Source organism: Sphaeramia orbicularis, chromosome 7 (genome assembly GCF_902148855.1).
Source record: "Sphaeramia orbicularis chromosome 7, fSphaOr1.1, whole genome shotgun sequence".
Taxonomy (NCBI): Eukaryota; Metazoa; Chordata; class Actinopteri; order Kurtiformes; family Apogonidae; genus Sphaeramia; species Sphaeramia orbicularis.
In genome coordinates this window covers 2,392,799-2,416,854 of record NC_043963.1, presented here as the reverse complement: position 1 = coordinate 2,416,854, position 24,056 = coordinate 2,392,799, and the positions used below count along the sequence as shown (strand labels likewise).

At 41.6% G+C, this 24,056-nt stretch overlaps 2 protein-coding genes across 3 annotated transcripts; one reads left to right on the top strand and one right to left on the bottom strand.

Annotated features, from left to right (window-relative positions):
* Nucleotides 1-930: 930 nt before the first annotated feature.
* On the bottom strand, nucleotides 931-11,997 carry wdr6 (WD repeat domain 6). The gene is given in 7 exon segments (XM_030137999.1): nucleotides 931-1,961; nucleotides 3,887-4,003; nucleotides 5,517-5,594; nucleotides 7,053-8,812; nucleotides 8,814-9,580; nucleotides 10,734-10,880; nucleotides 11,590-11,997. Coding segments are annotated over 7 exon segments (3,759 nt in total). The 5' UTR covers nucleotides 11,669-11,997; the 3' UTR covers nucleotides 931-1,150.
* Nucleotides 11,998-12,293: 296 nt separating this feature from the next.
* fsbp (fibrinogen silencer binding protein) lies at nucleotides 12,294-19,204 on the top strand. 2 transcript variants are annotated; one of them, XM_030138004.1, is made up of 4 exons: nucleotides 12,294-12,584; nucleotides 15,965-16,016; nucleotides 16,126-16,295; nucleotides 18,041-19,204. In XM_030138004.1, exons 1-4 carry the CDS (start codon nucleotides 12,380-12,382, stop codon nucleotides 18,424-18,426), a joined length of 813 nt encoding a protein of 270 aa, XP_029993864.1. In that variant the 5' UTR covers nucleotides 12,294-12,379; the 3' UTR covers nucleotides 18,427-19,204. The 2 variants fall into 2 exon arrangements, with proteins under 2 accessions (XP_029993864.1, XP_029993863.1); XM_030138003.1 differs by having other exon boundaries at nucleotides 15,965-16,044; nucleotides 16,127-16,295.
* The last annotated feature ends 4,852 nt before the right edge of the window (nucleotides 19,205-24,056 follow it).

Below are 24,056 nucleotides of genomic sequence, written 5' to 3'. Positions count from 1 at the left end.
CCAAACCAACTAAACTAAACTGAACTAAACTGAACTAAACTAAACTGAACTAAACTAAACTGAACTAAACTAAGCTAAACTGAACTGAACTAAACTGAACTAAACTAAACTAAACTGAACTAAACTAAACTGAACTAAACTAAACTAAACTAAACTGAACTAAACTAAACTAAACTGAACTAAACTGAACTGAACTAAACTAAACTGAACTAAACTAAACTAAACTGAACTGAACTAAACTGAACTGAACTAAACTAAACTGAACTAAACTAAACTGAACTAAACTGAACTAAACTAAACTGAACTAAACTAAACTAAACTGAACTAAACTAAACTGAACTAAACTGAACTAAACTAAACTGAACTAAACTGAACTAAACTAAACTGAACTAAACTAAACTGAACTAAACTAAACTAAACTGAACTAAACTGAACGAAACTAAACTAAACTAAACTGAACTAAACTGAACTAAACTGAACTAAACTGAACTAAACTAAACTGAACTAAACTAAACTGAACTAAACTAAACTGAACTAAACTGAACCAAACTAAACTAAACCAAACCAAACCAAACTAAACCAAACTAAACTAAACTAAACTGAACTAAACTAAACTAAACTAAACTAAACTAAACTGAACTAAACTGAACTAAACTGAACTAAACTAAACTGAACTAAACTGAACTAAACTAAACTAAACTAAACTAAACTAAACTAAACCAAACCAAACCAAACCAAACTAAACCAAACTAAACTAAACTAAACTGAACTAAACTAAACTGAACTAAACTAAACTAAACTAAACTAAACTAAACTAAACTAAACTAAACCAAACTAAACTAAAGGTCTGATTTTGCTGGTTCTGCTCCACTTTAGCTCATATTGGTCTGAATGTGGAACCTGAACTTAAACCATCGTTAATATCTTCAGTGTAATTTTTGTGCTTCACAGATTCCTCCCACAGACCAGAACCAGACCCTTAGGTGGTCCGGTTCTGGTCCACAGACCGTATGTTTGACACCAGTGCACTAGAATAAATACTCTTTATTAAACGTCGGTACAGACTCAGAAACAGTCGTAAATTAAACGTCTGTGATGTTTGGCTTTGATGTGAAGGCGTCACGTTGTTGGACCGTCCTCGTCTCCTTCATCATGTGTTCGTTTGTCTGAGTCGTAGAAGTTGGACTCCCTGTCCACAGACCAGGACCCAGTCCACCCGGTCCACCTGGTCCACCCGGTCCTCATCTGTCCCCCTCTTGTGGTCCCTCTGGCTCTGGTTTCCACTCTGTCCGTCTCTGGTCTCATTAACTGGGTCACCTGTCTCTGTCTCCGTGGCCCCTCCCCCTCCCTTATCTTCATCACCCAGCCCCTCCCCCTCCCCCTCCCCCTCCTCCTCAGTCCTCTCGTCTGTCTCTCTTATTGTTTCTGCTCCTGTTCGTCTTTCCCTCTCCCTCCGTGGATCTCCGTCCCCCTCCCACACTGACAGCGCTGCAGCGTCGGCCACGTGGGAGCACACCGCCCCCCTGTGGACGACGCCGGTACCGCCCACCCTCCACAGGCAGACCCTCTGATCCGATGACGTGGAGACGAGCAGCCCCGGCCGCACCGTCTGGAGGGCGGTCAGCGGGGCGGCGTGGGCCAGCGGGACCCGGGCCTGGGACCGGAGCCGGACCTGGATCCGGTTCAGGGGCTCAGATGTGGATGAAGTCCCCCTGCTGGCCTCATGTGGGAACTGCACCCTCATCACAGACACTGTCAGCTGCCCATCATCTCCACCGCTAGCAACAGTTACCAGGCAACCGCCCTCATCTTCCTCTGTCCAAACAGCCAATGCGTTGACGCCGCTCTGGTGGGCGGGAAAGCTGAGACAAGGGAGGGGCGGAGTCTGAGAGGAGGAAGGTGGAGGCAGATCCCACACAGAGACCTGTCCATCTGTTGAAGCGCTGAACAGCAGCAGAACCCTGGAAGAGACGCAGAGACGCCGTGGACGTTCAGCTGAGGAACGATCAAACACCAGCCCAGCATTCACACATTAACCCTTTAGAGACCGACGTGTCAGTTTTACATCCACCGTCAAATGACCATAAACTGAACTGTTCACACTATCGACAGAATCCAACCGACACCTTTGATCTGAGGTCGGGTTCTTTCATTTGGTCCAAAACACATTAGGGTAGAGGTCTGTATTGGCTGAGGGGGAGGGGTGTGTTGTACTTTATTTTATTTATTTATCTTTTATTTCTTTATCCTATTTCTTAGCTGTATTTATTATTGTGATTTTTATCCCTTTCATGCATGAATTATGAGATCCTTGGTCAAATTTTTTTTATTCCCCCTTAGGCATGAAAAAAACAATGCGATCAAGTTTTGTTTTTTGTTTTTTTTTTTCATGGAGTTACAAAAATGTCCATGAATTTAATTTAACAATGAAATAAAAACATCTTAAATGCTGCTAATCTGATGGTTTCTCACATTTTAATATATTCTAATGTTAGTTATTACCCACTTCATGGAGATAATATGCAAAAAAAAAAAAAAAAACTTTCTGTCTAACAAATAACAATTGATTTACACTAAAACATGTTAGTGCAGATCAAGAACAGCAAAGTTATATTAATGGTTTGAATTACAGTGTATGGGATGATGCATAAGTGTCCACTGTGTTGGCTGATATGGAACTAAAACAACTAAACCCATGAATACACAAGAGAACAGCTGGAGAAGAACTGACCACTGGAGTGACCACTGTGCATGAAAGGGTTAAATTTTACATTTTTATGTTCAAATCCTGGTTTTTATCCCAGAGACTGTTTTTATTTCCCTAAGGTTTTTTATTGGGTTTTATTGCGTTTTGTTTTTATTTATCTTGATCTAATTTATTTGACCTCATCTTACACACAATGATCTAGTCCAGTATTTGTCAGACTGTGGGTGGGTCCACTAGGGGGTGTCTGAAGTCTTTCCAGGGGGGTCATGGGTCAGTCCTGGGTGTTTCTTTGTTCTTTAGGTTCGAACATGTATCAGGTGGAACTAATGTTTGATGGTTGGATTCACCCTGGACTCATTTTATGGACAGACACCAAACCAATCTGTTACCATGGTGATCTGTCACTAGACTCGACACAGTGTTTAGGTTTGGACAAGGACTGGACTGGGAAAGACACATGGACACACAGGTTTGTGGTTTGGACCAGTTTGGACTTGAATGTTCTCAGACGTCCAGTGGAAACAGACTCATGGACCCACTGATACTGGTCACATGTTCATCTGTGGAACCAACATGTGTTTGTTGGTGTAAGAAAAGGAACTTTTTTGTCAGAGTTGGAGATAATTGAACATTTATTATTTTTATTTGTACAAATATTATCTTTGGGAGCAGTCTGGGTGAGTTTATTTATATTATTCAAGATAAAATCTAAGTTATTTTTAATTTGAACAACAAATTATTCAAAGAAAAGCAAAAACTATTGGTACAATATTGATATTTCTTACAATAAAAGTTATAATTGTACCACTGTTATAATGTTGTTGGGGTTGAGGGGGGACTGGAGGTTTATGGTCCTCCAAAGGGGGGGGGGGGCAGAAAACGACTGAGAACCACTGGTCTAGATAAACTCAAATGTATGACCACATGAAAAAAGCCCATAAAACACAAAATATACACAAAAATACTATAGGTTTTATGAAACTAAATTTCTAACTTTGAAAACATTTTTCAAGGCGTCTTTGGTCAAATTTCAGATCTGACATTCACACAAATAATAAATAACAATAACAACAATCAACATCATTCATTGTGTCTGGAGTTATGAAGACCCTTAAGAGTCAGATTTAAGGGTTAATTGTCCATTTTAAGGATAATTAACGTCTTGGACGGTTTAATCACCTGTTTCCTTCTGCGTCCTCCAGGCTGCAGGTGGCGACGCTGAGCACACAGCGCTGGTGGTGAAAACTCTCCCACAGTAAATCGATGCGATGTTTAGTTTCACAGATGGAAAATAATCTGCAGCAGGAAAAGAAGGAAACACTGAAACATCTACACACAGGCCTACGTGTCCAACCGCTGCTGTTTCTGTTCTCACCTCGTCATAAACACCTTCAGGTCGAATATAAAACATGAAGGACATGAGGGGGCGTGGCCTCACTGGACATGTAACGTCTGATCATGAGCCAAGAGTTTAAGTGTCATGAACTGTGATGATGAGTAAATGTGTTACTGTTTCTGTGTAGTTTTACAGTCAACAGTAAATGTCCCAAACAGGAGGAGGCATCCTGGAGTTTATTTTAAATCTGAGGACCATCGGTTCTTCTCATATTTAATAGAGAATAACAAAATAAAGAACATTATCTGAATAAGTGAAAATCTAGTTATAGAAGAATGCATAAAATAAGATATTATTGTGTGTTGCCTATTTGTAATTAATACATTAATATAGGCTGTCATGATTAGGAGATATTATGACATTTATTGATGATTGTATTTGTAGTAAATACTGAAAGTGCATATAAATATATTTTATATCAACAAAGGTTGAAAAACAGATCAGAAAGATTCTTATGAATGATGGGTTTGTACAAAATCTGGACGTCGTAGACATGCTCCTTCCACAAATGTCTACGAACTCCAGATTTCACACGAACTGGAAGATTCATACAAACCCACTGTTTGTGGGAATCTTTGTGACCGAGGCATTAGCGCTTTCCTTAAAAATGACAACAACCGGTCATCTGTTTCTGGTCAGTTTTTCCATTTCTGTCAGGTCGTAACTTTATTTTTTGTTATTAGAGAAAACGAAAATAAATCAATTTTTTTAAAATTTGGTTTATCTGTTTTGAAACTGAAAAAGAAAAACACCTAGAAATTCAAGATCAATTCTTCTGTTTTAAAATGAAAATCAATTAATTACTAGTTTTATGTTTTGTTTCTGAAAAGACAATCCAATTACCAAAAGATCCACTGACCCAGAATCCAGAATACTAACAAACCCATGACTGCCCGGCTCAGTCAGGAACTTCTGGGTCAAACCAAATCAGATATGAAAAATGTCAACATGAAACCCCACATTTGGTCCATTTGATTATTTCCAATTTTCAACTTGTGTGAACAATTGAAAGAATGAAAAATAAGTTTTTTGTTTTTTGATTTGTACACGAATAATGAAATAATGAGTCATTTTTTCATTTTCTGATTGTGGATTCTAAATTGAATATGAAAAGAACGTATAATACACAGATTATTAAAGCTCTGTCAGCTGTCTGTCAGCTCTCCAACACTAGTGAAAACAGAATAAAGACTGTGTAGTAACTGTGACAGGCCCAGATAATGACATCTGTGACATCAAACAAATACAAATAAATTCCCCTGAAAGACGACGTCAGTAAAGTAGTAGAACACAGCTGAGGGTTGTAAAACTGCTGACAAACTGATGTGTTTCTTTAACTTTTTACAGTGGACAGTAGTATCTGACAGGCTTCAGGTGTGTGTGTGTGTGTGTTTTAGTTTCAAAAACACCAACCTGACAGCTCCGTCACTGCAGCCCAGAGCCACGACGACACCATCTGTTCCCTCCTCCACGACCGCCACAGACATGTACCTGGAAACGCACACAGATAAGGACGATGGGAAACCATATGTGGACATCTGCCCCAGGTCCCAGGAACAGTTTGATCTGCATGTTCCAAAAGTCTGAACTAAACTGGGATTGAAATCTGTTCAAGGTTCTGGTTCCACTGAAGTTTAAACTGAAGGAACAGGTGCATTTAAATACAGTCAGTTTAAATGGATGGAAATGTTTTTACAACTGATTTAAACAGGTTCTGTTTAAAGATGCTTTAAAGGAACACTGTTGATAGACTTTTAGTCCCTTTAATTCACTGATGGTGTTTATACGTATGTTAGTTCAGTGTTTTCTGTCTGTTATAGAACTGACTTTTACTATGTCTTGTTTGTCTATTTTTAGTTTGGATGCATGGATGACATTTCTATTGTCAAACGTCTGCTGCTGTTGTTTTGGCCACGACACTCTTAACCCTTTAACTTCTATTATTACAACAGGCCTAGATTTATAATGTAGTTTTGTGATTAAAGTGTCAGAAAAAGTCTTTTGTGTCAATTCATTTACACTTTTTTTCAGAAAGAACTTAACTTTCAATATCTGTCCATTAATTATCATTATTATCTGGAATAAAGGCTAACAGTGTGTTATAGGAAAAAATTGCTTGCATTTTTTTTTACTCACAATTATGAAAAACAACTGTAAATGTGCATAGTGAAACTGAATGAGATTCTGAGATGAGCACTAACAGTTCAGGAGTTACTTCAGTCGTTTGAATGCAGTAAAATGTAGCGCCGCTGACACAACCGCCATAAAAGGCTGTTCCTGGTAAATAAAGGTGAATAAATACAGAAATCTGCGGTCAGTGGAGCTGTGACATAAAAGCACAAACTCTTCAATGTGCAGGAGGTGGAAATGCACCGACCAAAGCAGGACAAAGGAGCAGAGTTCTGGTTGTGGTTGGATGACCGCGTACTGGGTGTAACCATGGATACAGACCCTGAGAGTAGTTTCACTAATGACATCATCATCATCATCATCATCATAATAATAATAATAATAATAATAATAATAATAATAACAATAACAACAACAACAACAATAATAATAATAATAACAATAACAACAACAACAACAACAACAATAATAATAATAACAACAATAATAATAATAATAACAACAATAACAATAACAACAACAATAATAATAATAATAATAATAATAATAATAATAACAATAACAACAACAACAACAATAATAATAATAATAACAATAACAACAACAACAACAACAACAATAATAATAATAACAACAATAATAATAATAATAACAACAATAACAATAACAACAATAATAATAATAATAATAATAATAATAATAATAATAATAACAATAACAACAACAACAACAATAATAATAATAATAATAACAATAATAATAATAATAGTGGATTAGATTTCTGTCGCTCTTTTCAGGACACTCAAACCTTGGACTTGCCTGGTTTCCGGGTCCATCTTCACCATCTTGTGCCGGTCCCTCTTCCTCTCCCACTGCTCGTCCAATCGGTGCCGGGCCACCTGGATCACCTGACAGGACGGCGCCGCCCTCTGCCGGTCCCAGCCAATCAGCAGCCGGTAACACTGCATCTGAGCCCGCCCCCCTGCTGAGACCAGTACAGCGGACAGAGACGGCGTGCCGTCCCCGTCGGCCCCTCCCCCTGGACGCGTCACCGCCATCAGGGTCCGGACGCTGGAGATGTGATCGGTCAGGACCGCCAGGACCCGGACGGCTCCGGAGTCCGGACGCACCGCCAGGACGGCCACACTGGTGTCCTCTCCGCCCGTCACCGCCACCTCCCACAATCCCTCAGGCGGCCCGACCCTCCCCAGTCGTCGCACACACCCGACCCCCCTCCCGTGGACGCCGTCCCTCAGGGTCCAGCCCGTCGTCCCGGTCCGAGTCGGTCCAGGAGGCTGCGAGGCCATCAGAGCGCCCTGTTTGATAAACACCAGAGCGCCGTATCCGGGCCAGACGCCTTTGAGGGACGGCCAGAGGGTCCAGGAGCGGTGACCCCCCCCACAGGGAACCGCCAGCAGACGCTCCTGCTTCACCGGGTCCCAGACCACGAAGTGGACCCCATGGAACCCAGCCATCACAAACCTGGTCTCTCTAACCCGATGGTCTTCTGCTTTAAATGTCCCCTCGTCCAGGTTGTCCATCATCCCCTCCTCCTCCTCCTCCTCCTCTTCTTCTTCTGTGGTTTCTGGTTCTAAAACTAAAACCCGGTCCAGCCACTCCATTCCTTTACAGGCCCGTTGGACCCGCAGAACCTCCAGCTGAAGCCCTGAGGCCGCTCCCCTGCTGCTGTTCTTGTTTTCTCTGTGGTCTGGTTTTGTCTGACGGACTCTGAAAACCCTCACACATCCGTCCCTGCCGGTGCTGTAAAACAGTCCGGCACACGCCGTCACCGCGGTAACGCCCTGTTTCCCATGAACCCCGAACAGAACGCTCGTCGGCTCCAGGGTTAACCCGCCTTTGGTCACTTCCATTCTCTCTTTCTCTTCGTCATCTGTGTTTGATTCGTCTTTTTCCTGAAACAACAGCAGTGACCCTCGTCTGTCCCCGCAGACCCACAGCGCCCCCTGTGGACCAGACCGGACTCGTACGGCGCCGGTCAGCCAGCGTTTCACACACAGAGGGAGGAGGAAACCAGGGAGAGGAAGCGCACTGAGAACCAGGTGGCAGCTTTCACCTGAGGTCACCTGAACGCACCATCGGTGGACACGCCCCTCGGCTCCTGACGCCAACAGAAAACCTCCGCCTTCATCCTTCTGCCAAATGATGCTGTGGATCTTCCCGGATCCGGCATTGAGGAGGATCCCAGATTGAGGATGTGACACGGGGAAGACGAACACCGACCCGCTGAGGTTTCCAACGGCGCAAATCTGGACCCAAGAGGATTTGACTCGAACGCTGACTGTTTCCATCACGCAGTACGACTGGAAGTCCGAGGGTCCTCTCCAAACTAGGCCCCAGAGTCCATTCCTGTACCGGTAAACTGATCCGAGGTCAGTGCAAACCACAAACCCGCTCTGGCTCCAGTCGGAGTCGTCCTCGTCCGCTGGACAGACCACTTTTGGGACGCCGTCTCCACTAAACTTCAGATCTGTCAGTTTTTCTGCCGTTTCCTCCACCTTCCCCATCCTGTCGTCATTGGCCTCCACCCTCCACACCCTCACCCCTCCGTCCGCCCCCCCCCGTCGCCACCCATCTGTCCTCATCTACGGTTCCGTCGCTGACAGCGAGCGCCCGGACGCCGCCGGCTCGATGTCCCTTCAGCGTCCGGATCACCCTCCCTCCGTCCCAGACCAGACAGGCCCCGTCCTCCCCGGCGCTGAATACCTGCCCCGGGGCCAGGCGGACCGAGAACACCCGGGCCTGGTGACCGTACAGAACCCTTAAGCAGACCGGGTCAGGGTCTCCACATGACCCCCCAGGCCCCCCCAAAGCGCCCACGCCCCACACCCTCACACTGCGGTCGTCTGAGGCCGAAGCCAGGCAGCCTTCGTCCTGGAGGTAGGAGACGCTGAAGATGACCCCGCTGTGGCCCAGCAGACGCCTCTGCACCGGGGCCTTATGTTCAGAACCTCCCCCCTCCTCTCCGGGCTTCCACAGGACCAGCTGGTTGAAAACGGTCCCGCCCACTAACACAGTATCAGCCCAGGATTGGTGGACCAGCAGGAGGGTGGAGTACAGCAGGCAGCCCTCCACACAGGAGCGTTGGAACAGGGGGGTCCTGGTGTTGGCGTCCAGGAGCAGAGCCCTGTTGTGGGCCAAGGCCACGCAGAGCAGAGGGGGTCCGTCCCCTGAGAGCCAGCGCACATCCAGAGCCCAGTCCTGCAGCTCCACCAGGGGCCCCCGGGCCTCCAGATGCTGCTGGTCCACGTGGAGCCGAACCAGCCTCACTGCCTTCCCTCCAAACACAACCAGGTCATAGACGGTGGACTCAGTGGACGGGGTCAGACCTGAGGGACCAGGGACAACAGGGGACAGGTTTAGTACACTGGCCTGGATCTAAACCCTCATCACAGTTCTGTTAACGTTTAGAAAAACCTGCAGTTTTGTCCCTTCTCCGCCTGTTTTTTCTTTTCTGTTTTACTCACATAAAAGACAAACAAAACAAGAAAAGCACTCAGAGAGCACAGACCTCCGCCAAGACAGATCTGCCCCCCCTCCCCCCGATCACCACCAAAATTTGATCAGTTGTTCCTTGTGCCAGTATCAACATTTTCTGATAATTTCATGAAAATCCGTCCATAACTTTTTGAGTTATCTTGCTAACAGACAAGCAAACACACAAAGCAAAGTGATCACAATACCTCCTGGCGGAGGTTAAAATCTGGGTGAAAAAGGTTCAATCATCCCAACACCATTTAAATCGTTGCTGAAACTGGACAAATAAAGACTTTTTTATGTCAAAGTCAAATCTGCATTTTAGTCTGAAACCCTCTGGGACTATGATCTTTTGTCGGCTGCATTTTTTCTGATTCTGTTTCATGGGATGTTTAGTATTTGCTTTGTTCATTTTTAAACCTTCATGTGTTCATAGAAGATTATATAATTTGTAGTGTTCACTATAAAGTTTATTTGATTCCATAAAATATACTAAATATTAACAGTGTTCCTGTGAACACACATTGGTTCACAGGAGTTCACAGGAACAAAATGGTTTCCTTTTCTGAACTAAATCTTAATTCTTGTAAACGCCATTCATAGGGGTCTCCTGTCCCTCTGCACAAAGGTCTGTGGGGCATCGAACAGGACAAAAATATTACATACAATTATAGAATATTACATAATAAATAAAACAAAATCTATTACACACACACACACATATATATATATATATATATATGTATATATTTATTTATTTATTTGTGTCTCAGCTGTTTTTCAAACTATTCTACAGTATGATAATAAATAAGAATACAAACATTAAAACCAGTTCACCCAGTATGTCACTCAGACAGTATTTAAGTACAATCTAAAGGTACTCCCTTTATTATTTACTTCTGTTCACTTCTGTCCCTTCTGATTATTCAACTCCGTTAAATAAATCCATTTGACTGGGTCTGAAAACCCTGTGGATCACCTTAAACAGTTTGCTTATGCACTAACCTTCTTCCTTCTTGTTGTTCTGTGGTCGAACTGCTGAATGGATTCTCGGTCGTATCCCATGAATCCTGTAGTGTTGGAGCACGCTCAGTGAGGTGCAGGCTTTAGGGCGTGGCCAAAGGCTGTACACTGTTAACAACGGTCCTTCACCTGCAGCGGGACAACGACCAGGTGTCATTAAAACGTCTTTAAACTGAACGTCTGCATCTTCAGGACACATGATATGACAGTAGACGATGGATGAGGACAGATACAGAATAAAAACTGCTTTTTGTCTGTTTAGAGTCACTGAATCCTTCAGTCTGTGTTTGTGTATCAGGGCCAAAGTGAACATCAGTGTCATTAATTAAAGTTTCTCCTATCATTTCTCCAATAGGCCCATTTTTTATCTTAAGAACTCTATTTTATGGAACTGTTTACAAAATTTTATTATCACTTGTAGAAAAAAAAGACATAAAGAATATAAAATGAAACCTGAAAAGGACTGTGTGATGAAAACACTTGTAGTCTGGAAGAGATTTTTAAGTATGACTACTCCAAAAGTACACAGTAAAAGTAGTTTATATGGTTTGTGTTAACAGTATATGAAGTACTAATACCAAAACTACCAGATTCATGAAATACTTACAGAGGAAAAATATTTTATTTCATGTTAAAAAAAAAAAAGCCTTAAAACTATTTTGGCCAACTTACTGTACTGTAATTATCAGATAAAAACACTAGGGGCTGGGTGGACCACAGCTGATTTACACTGTGTACTAGTACTGTTACTAAAGGACACCACATGAACACTTCTTCCAGTCATACTTAATGTCCACAGAGGTTCAACCCTTGTTGGTTTGTAATATGTGTTTCCTACCTGCCAGCAGATACTGGTCCTGAATAAACTCCAGAGCTGTGACTGGAGCCACCAGAGCTGCGGGTTCCATGGCTGACATCAGTCTGGACCAGACCAGGGTCAGTTAGCCACAGCAGCTAATACTCAACGGCTAACAGCTACAGCAGCTAACAGCCTCAACATTTACGGCTCGGACAATGAATCTAAAAACACACTTGTCTGAGTTACTACCACTGTCGTTGTAATTGTCAGACACGAGGTGCTTCATAAAACACAAACATGTGCGTAAAAAGGACTCAAATATGACCACAGTCCAGAGGTACATGTGTTCGATTGGTACAGCTTTGACTTCCGGGTTAGCGTTTCCTGGATGCTGATTGGTTGATAGAAGGACGGCCGCGCTCTCATTGAACAGAACTGCACATGTGACCTAATGTTGTTACATTGTGTTGCCTTTAAGTGCAGTCTGTATATTATTAAATCTCACACTGGGTCCTTATGGGTTAAAAACTCGTGTGGGAACATCCACAGGTTTTTCCAGTTGATATTATTGGTGAAGCGACTCCAAAAATATTGATATAAGGGGCAGGAACCATGTTTTTCTTTAAATAAAGCGCGTATTTTTACTCTTCTTCTTCTTTTGGGATATCAGCCGACATGGTTGTAAATAAATCCTGGTTCCTCTGTGTTTCTGTCGAAGCCCGTCGTTCCGAGCCAAACCGTCCGGTCCTTGAACGCGTCCTGAGGCGGTGGGTGACGGTGTGCGTCTGGCCGTCCGCCTGCGCCGGTGCCGCGGAGCTGAGCGCAAATAATGCCCGGTAAATGTAAGTTCCAGGACTCGTGGCTGTCCAAGGACATCTATAAGGAGTGGCTGGTGAAGGACGGGGCGGACATCCACTTCGCGCGGTGCCGGGCCTGCTGCAAATCCATCAAACTGCAGACCATGGGCGAGGCGGCGCTCACCAGTCACGCAGGCGGCGCCGGCCACAAAGCGGCGGTGCGCAAGCTAACGGAAGGTAGCCCGGCCTCCGAACCGAGCCCAACCGAACCGAGCCGAGACACACTGAATTTTAGTCACACATATGTGCAAATGCATGTGGTGTTTGGGGGGGGGGGGCGTGTTCGGACACAAACAAACACATGATGCTTCAGTTAAAACAGGTCAAAGTCATTTTAACCCGGTTCAGTCCAATCTGATCTGAACTGGACCGGACCAGGACAATAGGAACAATAACCTACAAACAGGACTGTTAGAGAAGATCAGTTCTGCAGTCTGTCATTTCACTAGTGGAGCCATATGAACCCTTTCATGCAGTGGTCAGTCCAGTGGTCAGTCCAGTGGTCAGTTGTTCTGCAGCTGTTCTCTGGTTTATTCACAGGTTTGTTTTGGTTCCATTTCAGCCAAAACAGTGGACACTAATGCACCATCCCATAATACACTGACATTTACACATTTACTGTAACTTTACTGTTCTAGTGAACCTGATCTGCACTGACATGTTTGAGTGGAAATCAACTGCTAATTGTTATTAGACTGTAATGAACAGTTTTCTTAAACAAATTTTTTTTTTTTTGCATATCCTCCAGTAATGCATTTGTCCTCTGTAGGGGACACAAGTTTGACAGTTTCACTTAAAAAATGCTGTGCATTACAAAGGACATTCCATTAAAAAAATCAATCAATCAATAAAAATTTGTTCAAATGTATCTGAAAAACTGTGGCATTACACAGTTTCCAATCAAGACAATTTTTTAGTGTAAAAAAGCTAAAATGGTCAAATTCCTGCGTCTCAGGAGGATATTATCCCCATGAAATGAGTAATTTATTAATAATTTATTAGTAATTTATTAGAAAGTTATATTAGTATAATTAGTATGAAAAAATGTAAGACAACATATGATTAGCACTTATTAAAAATGTTTTTATTTCATAGTTTTCACACAGTTTAACACTTTTCTGATGATGAGTTTTAAATGCATGTTTCTTTGCTTCAGAAGTTAAACACATGGTGTCCAGCTGAGTGGACATTTTTGTGACTCCACGAAAAATAGGTTCATAAAAGAAAAATTCATTTGCATAGTTTTTGTCATGCCTAAAGAGGAATAAAAACACTCAAGAAAAACATATTGACTAAGGTTCTCCTAATTCATGCATGAAAGGGTTAAAAAGTTCTGTATGGATATTTTTATGTATTTATTCAAATGCAGAAATGGTGGAGGTTCACTTTTGTTTTTCTTTATTCATATTTCATTTATTATTTTTTAACACTGTTTTATTAAATAATGGTTATTTGAATCATCCTAACAACACTTTTTTCTGTCTGAGAGGCAGATGTTCGTTCCTTTGTTGGGATCACACAAAAATCCTGTTCTGATGTTAGTTGTGAACTAATAGAATCTGAACATTTGAACAGGATCTGAAACTGGAATGTCTGTAAAACAGAATTTCAGTTTGAACACAGGAACATTTGGTGATAGAACATTAGATCCTGTTGGGATCAAATAAAAATGTGTTTAGTATTTGTGCAGATTTCTGGTGAAATTCAGCTTTTCAAGGAAATAATTATTTAAAAAAAGAAACAAACCAAAAATTGCCTTTTTAACAGTATCATTATATATCGTATTGTGATCCTAGTTTTGTGATTTGTATCGTATCGCCAGATTCTTGCTGATACACAGCCCTACCTACAAATACTCACAACTCCAAGTGTTTGTGTGTTTTAATCCAAAAAAAAAACAACAACCCATAAATAAAAATATTTACATTTACAAACTATTCAAACAAAAACTATGTGAATAACCTGAAAAAACAGACATTTGTGAAGAAAAATAAGTGCAGTTTTAACAATATTACACCTTAACATGTGTATTATGGATTATTTGGGTCTACAAAGGCACAAAAGGTTTGTTAAGCTTGCAATTTGTAATTTAACTTTTTTTTTTTTCACACTAAAATTGGAGCTGCCTTTATTTATAGGTATAATATCATATATAATGTTTTTCACATTAAACCAAGAAGAAAATTTGGAGTCATTTATAGGTTATGTTATTACTAGTGTGTATTAACACTGACCTGTTGGAACTGAAGTTAGTAAATATGTTGTTCTTGTTTTTAACTTCATTTCCCATCATGCAGTGTGGTATTGCACTTCCTGTCATCTGTCATGGCCATAGGGATGTGATTTTAATGTTATTGTATTAAAAATGACTAATGTCTGATAAAATATTGGTCCAATCAACTTAGTGAGATATTAAATGTGGAGGCGGGACTATTCGTCAGCTGTAGGAACAAAACTGACAAACGTCTACATTTATCAGCCCCCCCCCCCCCCCCCCCCCAGTATTATGACACAGGTTTGACTGTAGATCCTGTTGAATGTGGAATCTGAACTAAAACCACTTCTTCGTCCTTGACCGTGTATATCTTCAGTGTAATTTCCGTGGGCCGTATTAGAACCTTTGGGGGGCCGGTCTTGGCCCCGGGGCCACATGTTTGACACCCCTGGTTTAAGGAGATTCAATAACGTCACAGTAAATGGAATCTAGTCTGTTCTGCTCCACATGTATGTGCATGTATGTTCAACATGAGGAGCTGAGTTCATCCACATGTTTTCACCTGGTTCATGGAATCAGATCAGTGGTAATAGAAACAGTCAGAAAAAATACAAATAAAACAATTAGATTAAATTAAATTTCACTAGATTAAATTAAATTAGATTAAATTAGACTAGACTATATTATATTAAATTATATTAGATAAGATTAAATTTGATTAGATAAGATTAAATTTGATTAGATAAGATTAAATTAGATTAAATTAGACTAGATAAAATTAAATTAGATTAGATCAGATTAGATTAAATTAGATTAATTAGAACTTTATCCCTTGAGCCTCCAGGAACTGAAGGTTCCAGCAGCAGCACAAACACCTAATGTACACATAGAAGAATTAGACGATAAAAATAAAATAATAATAACTATAAAAACAGGCAGTTGTACATTAGAAGTACTAGTTATAAATAGTAATATATAGTAATAATACAAGTAATAAAGTAATCCTAGTAATAGTAGTTGGTTTTGACTCTGAAAGAAGGAAATTCAGTACTGATTATTTATTTACCTCTGAAAACAGATTTAGTCTGTTTACAAATGTATGAAAACTAGGAACAGCTTTTTTACAGGACAGTTTGTAGATGTAAATATTTCCATAGAGTCATTTTTCTGTTTTTACTGTTAATATTTGACCCAGTTCTGATCATATGGAACCTGAACCAGAATGACTGGGACGTCCCTGATGTTGAAGCTGCTGTTGTTGTTATATGTGCTTCCACCACAGGGGGGCGCTGTCTGCTCATCTGTGTAAACCCAGTCTGTGTGTGTGTGTGTGTGTTTCCAGGTAAAGTCCTGCTGATAAACGCGGCGGGGCAGATGAATGGAAGTGTGAGTCGTCTGAACATTGGGGCAGATCCTCAGCAGGTGGGTGTGGGTTCAGATCAGCTGACTGCTTTATTCTTGTGTTTGTGAATAAACCTTCCTCTGACGCTGTCGTCGTCTTCAGATGGACGACACTAAGGAGCAGATGGCCGTTTGTCTGAAGCGTGAACCCGCAGACAGAATACCCAGCAGCCCCTGGGCCGACCTGCACCACAGCCCCTCTGTAAACTCCACTTCCCATAATGCAGAGCTGCAGGACGTGGTTTTTCCCGCCGCCTACATCACAGCCCCAGGTAACGCCGCCTCTGTTGCCTGGCAACAACATCACAGAGAACATCATGTCTGTAAATACAGCTGTTCAGCCTGTTCAGCCTGTTCAACCTGTTCAGCCTGTTCAGCCTGTTCAACCTGTTCAGCCTGTTCAACCTGTTCAGCCTGTTCAACCTGTTCAGCCTGTTCAACCTGTTCAGCCTGTTCAGCCTGTTCAACCTGTTCAGCCTGTTCAACCTGTTCAGCCTGTTCAGCCTGTTCAGCCTGTTCAACCTGTTCAACCTGTTCAACCTGTTCAACCTGTTCTGACACGAGTTTGTTTTTTTTACCTTTTTTGTACTTTTTGTGTTCATTTTTGTTCATTGTATATATTATTTATAAATAACCCCAGTGTGTCCATCCACTGTCACTGACCCAGTTCCATGAGTTTTACTGGGGAATCAATGTTGGAGAAGATGACGGTGTTTCCACGGTAACTACGGAGCCTCTGAACGTCCAAATATGGTCATATCTAATGACCATGAAAAGATGGACGAGGGTTAAAGGTGGACGTTTGGGTGTTTAAGGGTTAAAGGTGGACGTTTGGGTGTTTAAGGGTTAAAGGTGGACGTTTGGGTCTTTAAGGGTTAAAGGTGGACGTTTGGGTCTTTAAGGGTTAAAGGTGGACGTTTGGGTCTTTAAGGGTTAAAGGTGGACGTTTGGGTCTTTAAGGGTTAAAGGTGGACGTTTGGGTCTTTAAGGGTTAAAGGTGGAGGTTTGGGTGTTTAAGGGTTAAAGGTGGACGTTTGGGTCTTTAAGGGTTAAAGGTGGACGTTTGGGTCTTTAAGGGTTAAAGGTGGACGTTTGGGTCTTTAAGGGTTAAAGGTGGAGGTTTGGGTGTTTAAGGGTTAAAGGTGGACGTTTGGGTCTGTAAGGGTTAAAGGTGTACGTGTGGGTCTTTAAGGGTTAAAGGTGGTGGACGTTTGGGTCTTTAAGGGTTAAAGGTGGACGTTTGGGTCTTTAAGGGTTAAAGGTGGACGTTTGGGTGTTTAAGGGTTAAAGGTGGACGTTTGGGTCTTTAAGGGTTAAAGGTGGAGGTTTGGGTGTTTAAGGGTTAAAGGTGGAGGTTTGGGTGTTTAAGGGTTAAAGGTGGACGTTTGGGTCTTTAAGGGTTAAAGGTGGAGGTTTGGGTGTTTAAGGGTTAAAGGTGGACGTTTGGGTGTTTAAGGGTTAAAGGTGGACGTTTGGGTCTTTAAGGGTTAAAGGTGGACGTTTGGGTCTTTAAGGGTTAAAGGTGGACGTTTGGGTCTTTAAGGGTTAAAGGTGGTGGACGTTTGGGTCTTTAAGGGTTACAGGTGGACGTTTGGGTCTTTAAGGGTTAAAGGTGGACGTGTGGGTGTTTAAGGGTTAAAGGTGTACGTGTGGGTCTTTAAGGGTTAAAGGTGGTGGACGTTTGGGTCTTTAAGGGTTAAAGGTGTACGTGTGGGTCTTTAAGGGTTAAAGGTGTACGTGTGGGTCTTTAAGGGTTAAAGGTGGATGTTTGGGTGTTTAAGGGTTAAAGGTGGACGTTTGGGTCTTTAAGGGTTAAAGGTGGACGTTTGGGTGTTTAAGGGTTAAAGGTGGACGTTTGGGTGTTTAAGGGTTAAAGGTGGACATTTGGGTCTTTAAGGGTTAAAGGTGGACATTTGGGTCTTTGAGGGTTAAAGGTGGACGTTTGGGTCTTTAAGGGTTAAAGGTGGACGTGTGGGTCTTTGAGGGTGAAGTTCTGCTCTGACCTCTGACCCCTCAGGCACCTCCCACCTGGTCAGCCCCCACGCCCTCCCCTCGGTCAGAGAATCGGAGGAGCCGCAGCGTCGTCGTCAGCGGGTGTCGGGCTCGGACGGCGTGGACGCGTCCCGGCTGGAGCTGCAGCAGCGGTCGGAGGTCCTGGAGCAGCAGCAGCAGATGCAGATCCTGGAGTGGGAGAACCGCATGAAGGTCCTGGCGTGGGAGCAGGAGCTGGTGCGGCAGAAGAGGAGGGCGCTGCGGCAGAAGGAGAAGGCCTTCCGCATGAAGGCCGCCTACTACAGCGCCAAGCTCCGCAGGATGGGACAGCAGCCGCCGCCGCCGTCGTCAGGGAGCAGCAGCGACGACGACGGCGGCGACCGGGGGAAGACCGCCCACCCGACGGGATGAACCGGCTGTTACCGCGGTGACGGCCTCTCATCCTCCGGGACTGGTTTTATACAGCGGTTTTGTAAATGTCGGCTTTTTTTTTTTTTTTTTTTTTTTACACCGTTGAAAAGAAACAGAAAGACGTTCTGACCCAAAGTTTCCAGAGTTCCTCATGTGACCGTTGAATCAGCTGATGGAGGCGGAGTCAGACCAAAGGTTCCCAAAAATAAACCCCCCTCCTTTTTTTTTTTTTTTTTTTCCTGTCACAGTATTTACTTTGTTCATGTTTGGCCTTAAATCCAGAGGAAACAGTGGCTTTAACGTTTGCTTTTAGGTATAAATCAAATCAGTTCAACCCTTAAAGACCTAAAACTGTTCGTATTGACTTTCCTCTGATGTTTTCTAAGAATTCCAGTTTTTATTAGAGTTTCCACTTGGTACACGACATTCATACCATGTTGCTTAATGTTAACAACGAAGGCTTCTGTACACACATGAAAAGTATTAAAAAATGCTACAGTGTGGATGTTCTCAAGAAGAAAAAATAAAATTGATAAATAAATAGGTAAATAAATAAATCAATAAATAATTCTCTTATGTTTTCTTTCCATTTAACTGAGTTCTGACAATGAAACAACAAGTAAATACTGAGTCTGCTCTTCAGTATTCAGGGTTTTCAGTATTAAGGGTTAAAGGTGGACGTTTGGGTTTTTAAGGGTTAAAGGTGGACGTTTAGGTCTTTAAGGGTTAAAGGTGGACGTTTGGGTCTTTAAGGGTTAAAGGTGGACGTTTGGGTGTTTAAGGGTTAAAGGTGGACGTTTGGGTGTTTAAGGGTTAAAGGTGGACGTTTGGGTCTTTAAGGGTTAAAGGTGGACGTTTGGGTCTTTAAGGGTTCATCTGACTTGAACTGTTTCCCTTTGTGTTGCATGTGAACCTGATCTTCATCACTTTTGTAAATAAATCTACATTTAATACAAACTCCGACTGATTCTGTTTTTCTGTTGTAAAGCAGTAAAAGTGTCAGATGTTTCAGACAAAAGGTTCAAACCTGGACTCTGTTTAGATTCTGTAGAAGACACTTTCTGATCCTTATGGATTCTGTTTGGCGAGTTCCAGACCACATGAGACCAGGTCCAGATCTAAATCCAGTAAACTGAGACTAGTCTAATGTGGATCTAAAAGACTAGAGTTTGTTTAAACCAATATTCAAACAATATCTGACACGTTTGAAAGGGTTTGAACCGGTCAGCTTTTGGGATAAAGTTGTTTAAAGGTGGAACATGGAGGATTTCAAACACCTGATTAGACGATGAGGATCCAGACGAACCGTTAGGATTTATTTATTTATACGATTAGAGGTGTTTTAACTTTATCTAGAAAATGATGAGAGGAAGCCGGAGTGAGCCCACGCAGACTCCACAGAAGGGTCCGCCCTCATCAGCTGGTGTTGGAATCAAACCCAGGACCTTCTTGCTGTGAGGCACCACCGCCATCCACTGCACCACCGCTATCCACTGCACCACCGCCATCCACTGCACCACCGTTATCCACTGCACCACCGCCATCCACTGCACCACCGCTATCCACTGCACCACCGCCATCCACTGCACCACCGCTATCCACTGCACCACCGCTATCCACTGCACCACCGCCATCCACTGCACCACCGCCATCCACTGCACCACCGCTATCCACTGCACCACCGCTATCCACTGCACCACCATGTGGCCCATCAACCAAGCACATGCTCTGAGAGGTTCTTGGGTTCATCTACGTCACCCGTAGGTGTGAATGTGACAGTGGTGGTTTGTCTCAATCAATCAATCAAACTTTATTTCTATAGCACTTTTCATACATGTTACATGTAGCACAAAGTGCTTCACAACAAAACCCCCCACAGTCCCGCAGTTGCAAATAAAAATACAAGCAATCAAAGTAAAATTAAAAAGTAACATTTATAGTAAGAGTCTCTATTTGTCTCTATATGTTCAGTCCAGGGTGAACAGGAGACTCGGGTGGTTCACAATATGATGGTATAAGTAAAAGTTTTCTAAATGATGCCAGATCGTATTTTGCCTTGTTCCTATTGCCACTGTGAACATCTGTACCAAAAACTGAGCCAATAGGAAGCCAGTAAAGGTTCCTCAAAAACATTTCTCAGCATTGCCTCCTTTTCTTCAGCATCAATGTGAGCATCAAAAAATGCCAAGGCGACCAGTTCTTCTGACAGATCCCACAAATGTCGTCCAGTGCTCTTCAGTGCGGTATCTGCAATGCTTTTATCTGGATATAGATGCAAACTCAGGATCCAGTCCAGATCATTCTTTGGAGCATGTGTTGCCAGGGAAACCTCACACCAGGACATTATGTAGATGAAACAGACGAAGCTGGTGACTTTCCTCACGGGTTGTTCCTGCTTCAATGTCAGACTTGTCTGGGCCTCGAATAAAGTGATTTTGATGCAGTAAATAGCCTTAGCCATCCACCGTGCCTGATGGTAAGCTCCTGGTGCTCGAAAACGGAACGTTAACAATTTCAAAACTGTGAAAAAGCGTGCCATCCCTAAATGTGCAGCAACTGACTCCATTTTGGTACAGATGCTTCTAATATCAATTGGAACAAAGCAAAAAGCCATCTGGCAAAATTTGGCGAAAGTTTATTTTGTGAACCACCCTATTGGTCACATGTCCAGGGTGAACCGGTCACATGTCCAGGGTGAACCGGTCACATGTCCAGGGTGAACCCCACCTTCACCCATCAGTAGCAGGACAGGCTCCAGTGACCCCTGTGACCCTCATGAGGATAAAGCAGGTTCAGAAAATGAATGAATATAAAGTAATGAAAGAATATTTTTAAGGTTTTATTAGAGATGAACCAAACAGTGGTGTGTGTGTGCGGGGTGGGGGGTGTCAGTGTGCTAACACATGCTCAAGTGTCCTCTTCAGTGGTGAGAACACAGTGTGTGTGTCCTGTTTTGTCTTTAACCCTTCAGTTTGTCTGTGCACTTCAACTGGAACCGAAGGTTCAGTCCTAGACTGACGCCATCGTTTAAAAAGACAGTTTGGCTTTGTTGTGTGTTTGTGTTGTTTCTAGTGTTTGTGTGTGTTTTTTGTGTTGTTTGTAGTGTTTTTGTGTGTTTGTAGTGGTTTTGTGTTTGTTGTGTTTTTGTGTGTATTTTTGTATTGTTTTTGCGTGTTGTCTGTATTGTTTTTGTGTTGTTTGCAGTGTTTTTGTGTTGTTTGTATTGTTTTTGTGTTGTTTGTTGTGTTTTTGTGTGTTGTTTGTGTTTTTGTGTTGTATGTTGTGTTTTTGTGTGTATTTTTGTATTGTTTTTGCGTGTTGTCTGTATTGTTTTTGTGTTGTTTGTATTGTTTTTGTGTTGTTTGCGGTGTTTTTGTGTTGTTTGTTGTGTTTTTGTGTGTTGTTTGTGTTTTTGTGTTGTATGTTGTGTTTTTGTGTGTTGTTTGTAGTGTTTTTGTGTGTTGTTTGTTGTGTTTTTGTGTGTTGTTTGTGTTTTTGTGTGTTGTATGTTGTGTTTTTGTGTGTTGTTTGTGTTTGTGTGTTGTTTGTAGTGTTTTTGTTGTGTTTTTGTGTGTTGTATGTTGTTTTTGTTTGTAGTGTTTGTGTGTTGTTTGTAGTGTTTTTGTTGTGTTTTTGTGTGTTGTATGTTGTGTTTTTGTGTGTTGTTTGTAGTGTTTGTGTGTTGTTTGTAGTGTTTTTGTTGTGTTTTTGTGTGTTGTATGTTGTGTTTTTGTGTGTTGTTTGTAGTGTTTTTGTAGTGTTTGTGTGTTGTTTGTAGTGTTTTTGTGTTGTATGTTGTGTTTTTGTGTGTTGTTTGTAGTGTTTTTGTTGTGTTTTTGTGTTGTTTGTAGTGTTTTTGTAGTGTTTTTGTGTTGTATGTTGTGTTTTTGTGTGTTGTATGTTGTGTTTGTGTGTGTTGTTTGTAGTGTTTTTGTAGTGCTTGTGTGTTGTTTGTAGTGTTTTTGTGTTGTATGTTGTGTTTTTGTGTGTTGTATGTTGTTTGTGTGTGTTGTTTGTAGTGTTTTTGTAGTGTTTGTGCGTTGTTTGTAGTGTTTTTGTAGTGTTTGTGTGTTGTTTGTAGTGTTTGTGTGTTGTGTTATGTTTTTGTGTGTTGTTTGTAGTGTTTTTGTTGTGTTTTTGTGTGTTGTATGTTGTGTTTGTGTGTGTTGTTTGTAGTGTTTGTGTGTTGTTTGTAGTGTTTGTGTGTTGTATGTTGTGTTTTTGTGTGTTGTTTGTAGTGTTTTTGTAGTGTTTGTGTGTTGTTTGTAGTGTTTGTGTGTTGTGTTGTTGTGTGTTGTTTGTAGTGTTTTTGTTGTGTTTGTGTGTTGTTTGTAGTGTTTTTGTAGTGTTTGTGTGTTGTTTGTAGTGTTTGTGTGTTGTGTTTTTGTGTGTTGTATGTTGTTTTTGTTTGTAGTGTTTGTGTGTTGTTTGTAGTGTTTTTGTTGTGTTTTTGTGTGTTGTATGTTGTGTTTTTGTGTGTTGTTTGTAGTGTTTGTGTGTTGTTTGTAGTGTTTTTGTTGTGTTTTTGTGTGTTGTATGTTGTGTTTTTGTGTGTTGTTTGTAGTGTTTTTGTAGTGTTTGTGTGTTGTTTGTAGTGTTTTTGTGTTGTATGTTGTGTTTTTGTGTGTTGTTTGTAGTGTTTTTGTTGTGTTTTTGTGTTGTTTGTAGTGTTTTTGTAGTGTTTTTGTGTTGTATGTTGTGTTTTTGTGTGTTGTATGTTGTGTTTGTGTGTGTTGTTTGTAGTGTTTTTGTAGTGCTTGTGTGTTGTTTGTAGTGTTTTTGTGTTGTATGTTGTGTTTTTGTGTGTTGTATGTTGTTTGTGTGTGTTGTTTGTAGTGTTTTTGTAGTGTTTGTGCGTTGTTTGTAGTGTTTTTGTAGTGTTTGTGTGTTGTTTGTAGTGTTTGTGTGTTGTGTTATGTTTTTGTGTGTTGTTTGTAGTGTTTTTGTTGTGTTTTTGTGTGTTGTATGTTGTGTTTGTGTGTGTTGTTTGTAGTGTTTTTGTGTGTTGTTTGTAGTGTTTGTGTGTTGTTTGTAGTGTTTGTGTGTTGTATGTTGTGTTTTTGTGTGTTGTTTGTAGTGTTTTTGTAGTGTTTGTGTGTTGTTTGTAGTGTTTGTGTGTTGTGTTGTTGTGTGTTGTTTGTAGTGTTTTTGTGTGTTTGTGTGTTGTTTGTAGTGTTTTTGTAGTGTTTGTGTGTTGTTTGTAGTGTTTGTGTGTTGTTGTGTGTTGTTTGTAGTGTTTTTGTTGTGTTTTTGTGTGTTGTATGTTGTGTTTGTGTGTGTTGTTTGTAGTGTTTTTGTGTGTCGTTTGTAGTGTTTGTGTGTTGTTTGTAGTGTTTTTGTTGTGTTTTTGTGTGTTGTATGTTGTGTTTTTGTGTTGTTTGTAGTGTTTTTGTAGTGTTTGTGTGTTGTGTAGTGTTTTTGTGTGTTGTTTGTAGTGTTTTTGTTGTGTTTGTGTGTTGTGTAGTGTTTTTGTGTGTTGTTTGTAGTGTTTTTGTTGTGTTTGTGTGTGTTTGTAGTGTTTGTGTGTTGTATGTTGTGTTTTTGTGTTGTATGTTGTTGTGTGTGTTGTTTGTAGTGTTTTTGTAGTGTTTGTGCTGTGTTTGTAGTGTTTTTGTAGTGTTTGTGTGTTG

Coding starts and splice junctions, on each gene's coding strand:
- fsbp (XM_030138003.1), top strand. CDS start 12,380: ATGCCCGGTAAATGTAAGTTCCAGGACTCGTGGCTGTCCAAGGACATC. Junction 12,585..15,964: donor GGTGCGCAAGCTAACGGAAG/GTAGCCCGGCCT, acceptor GTGTGTTTCCAG/GTAAAGTCCTGCTGATAAAC. Junction 16,045..16,126: donor TTGGGGCAGATCCTCAGCAG/GTGGGTGTGGGT, acceptor CGTCGTCTTCAG/ATGGACGACACTAAGGAGCA.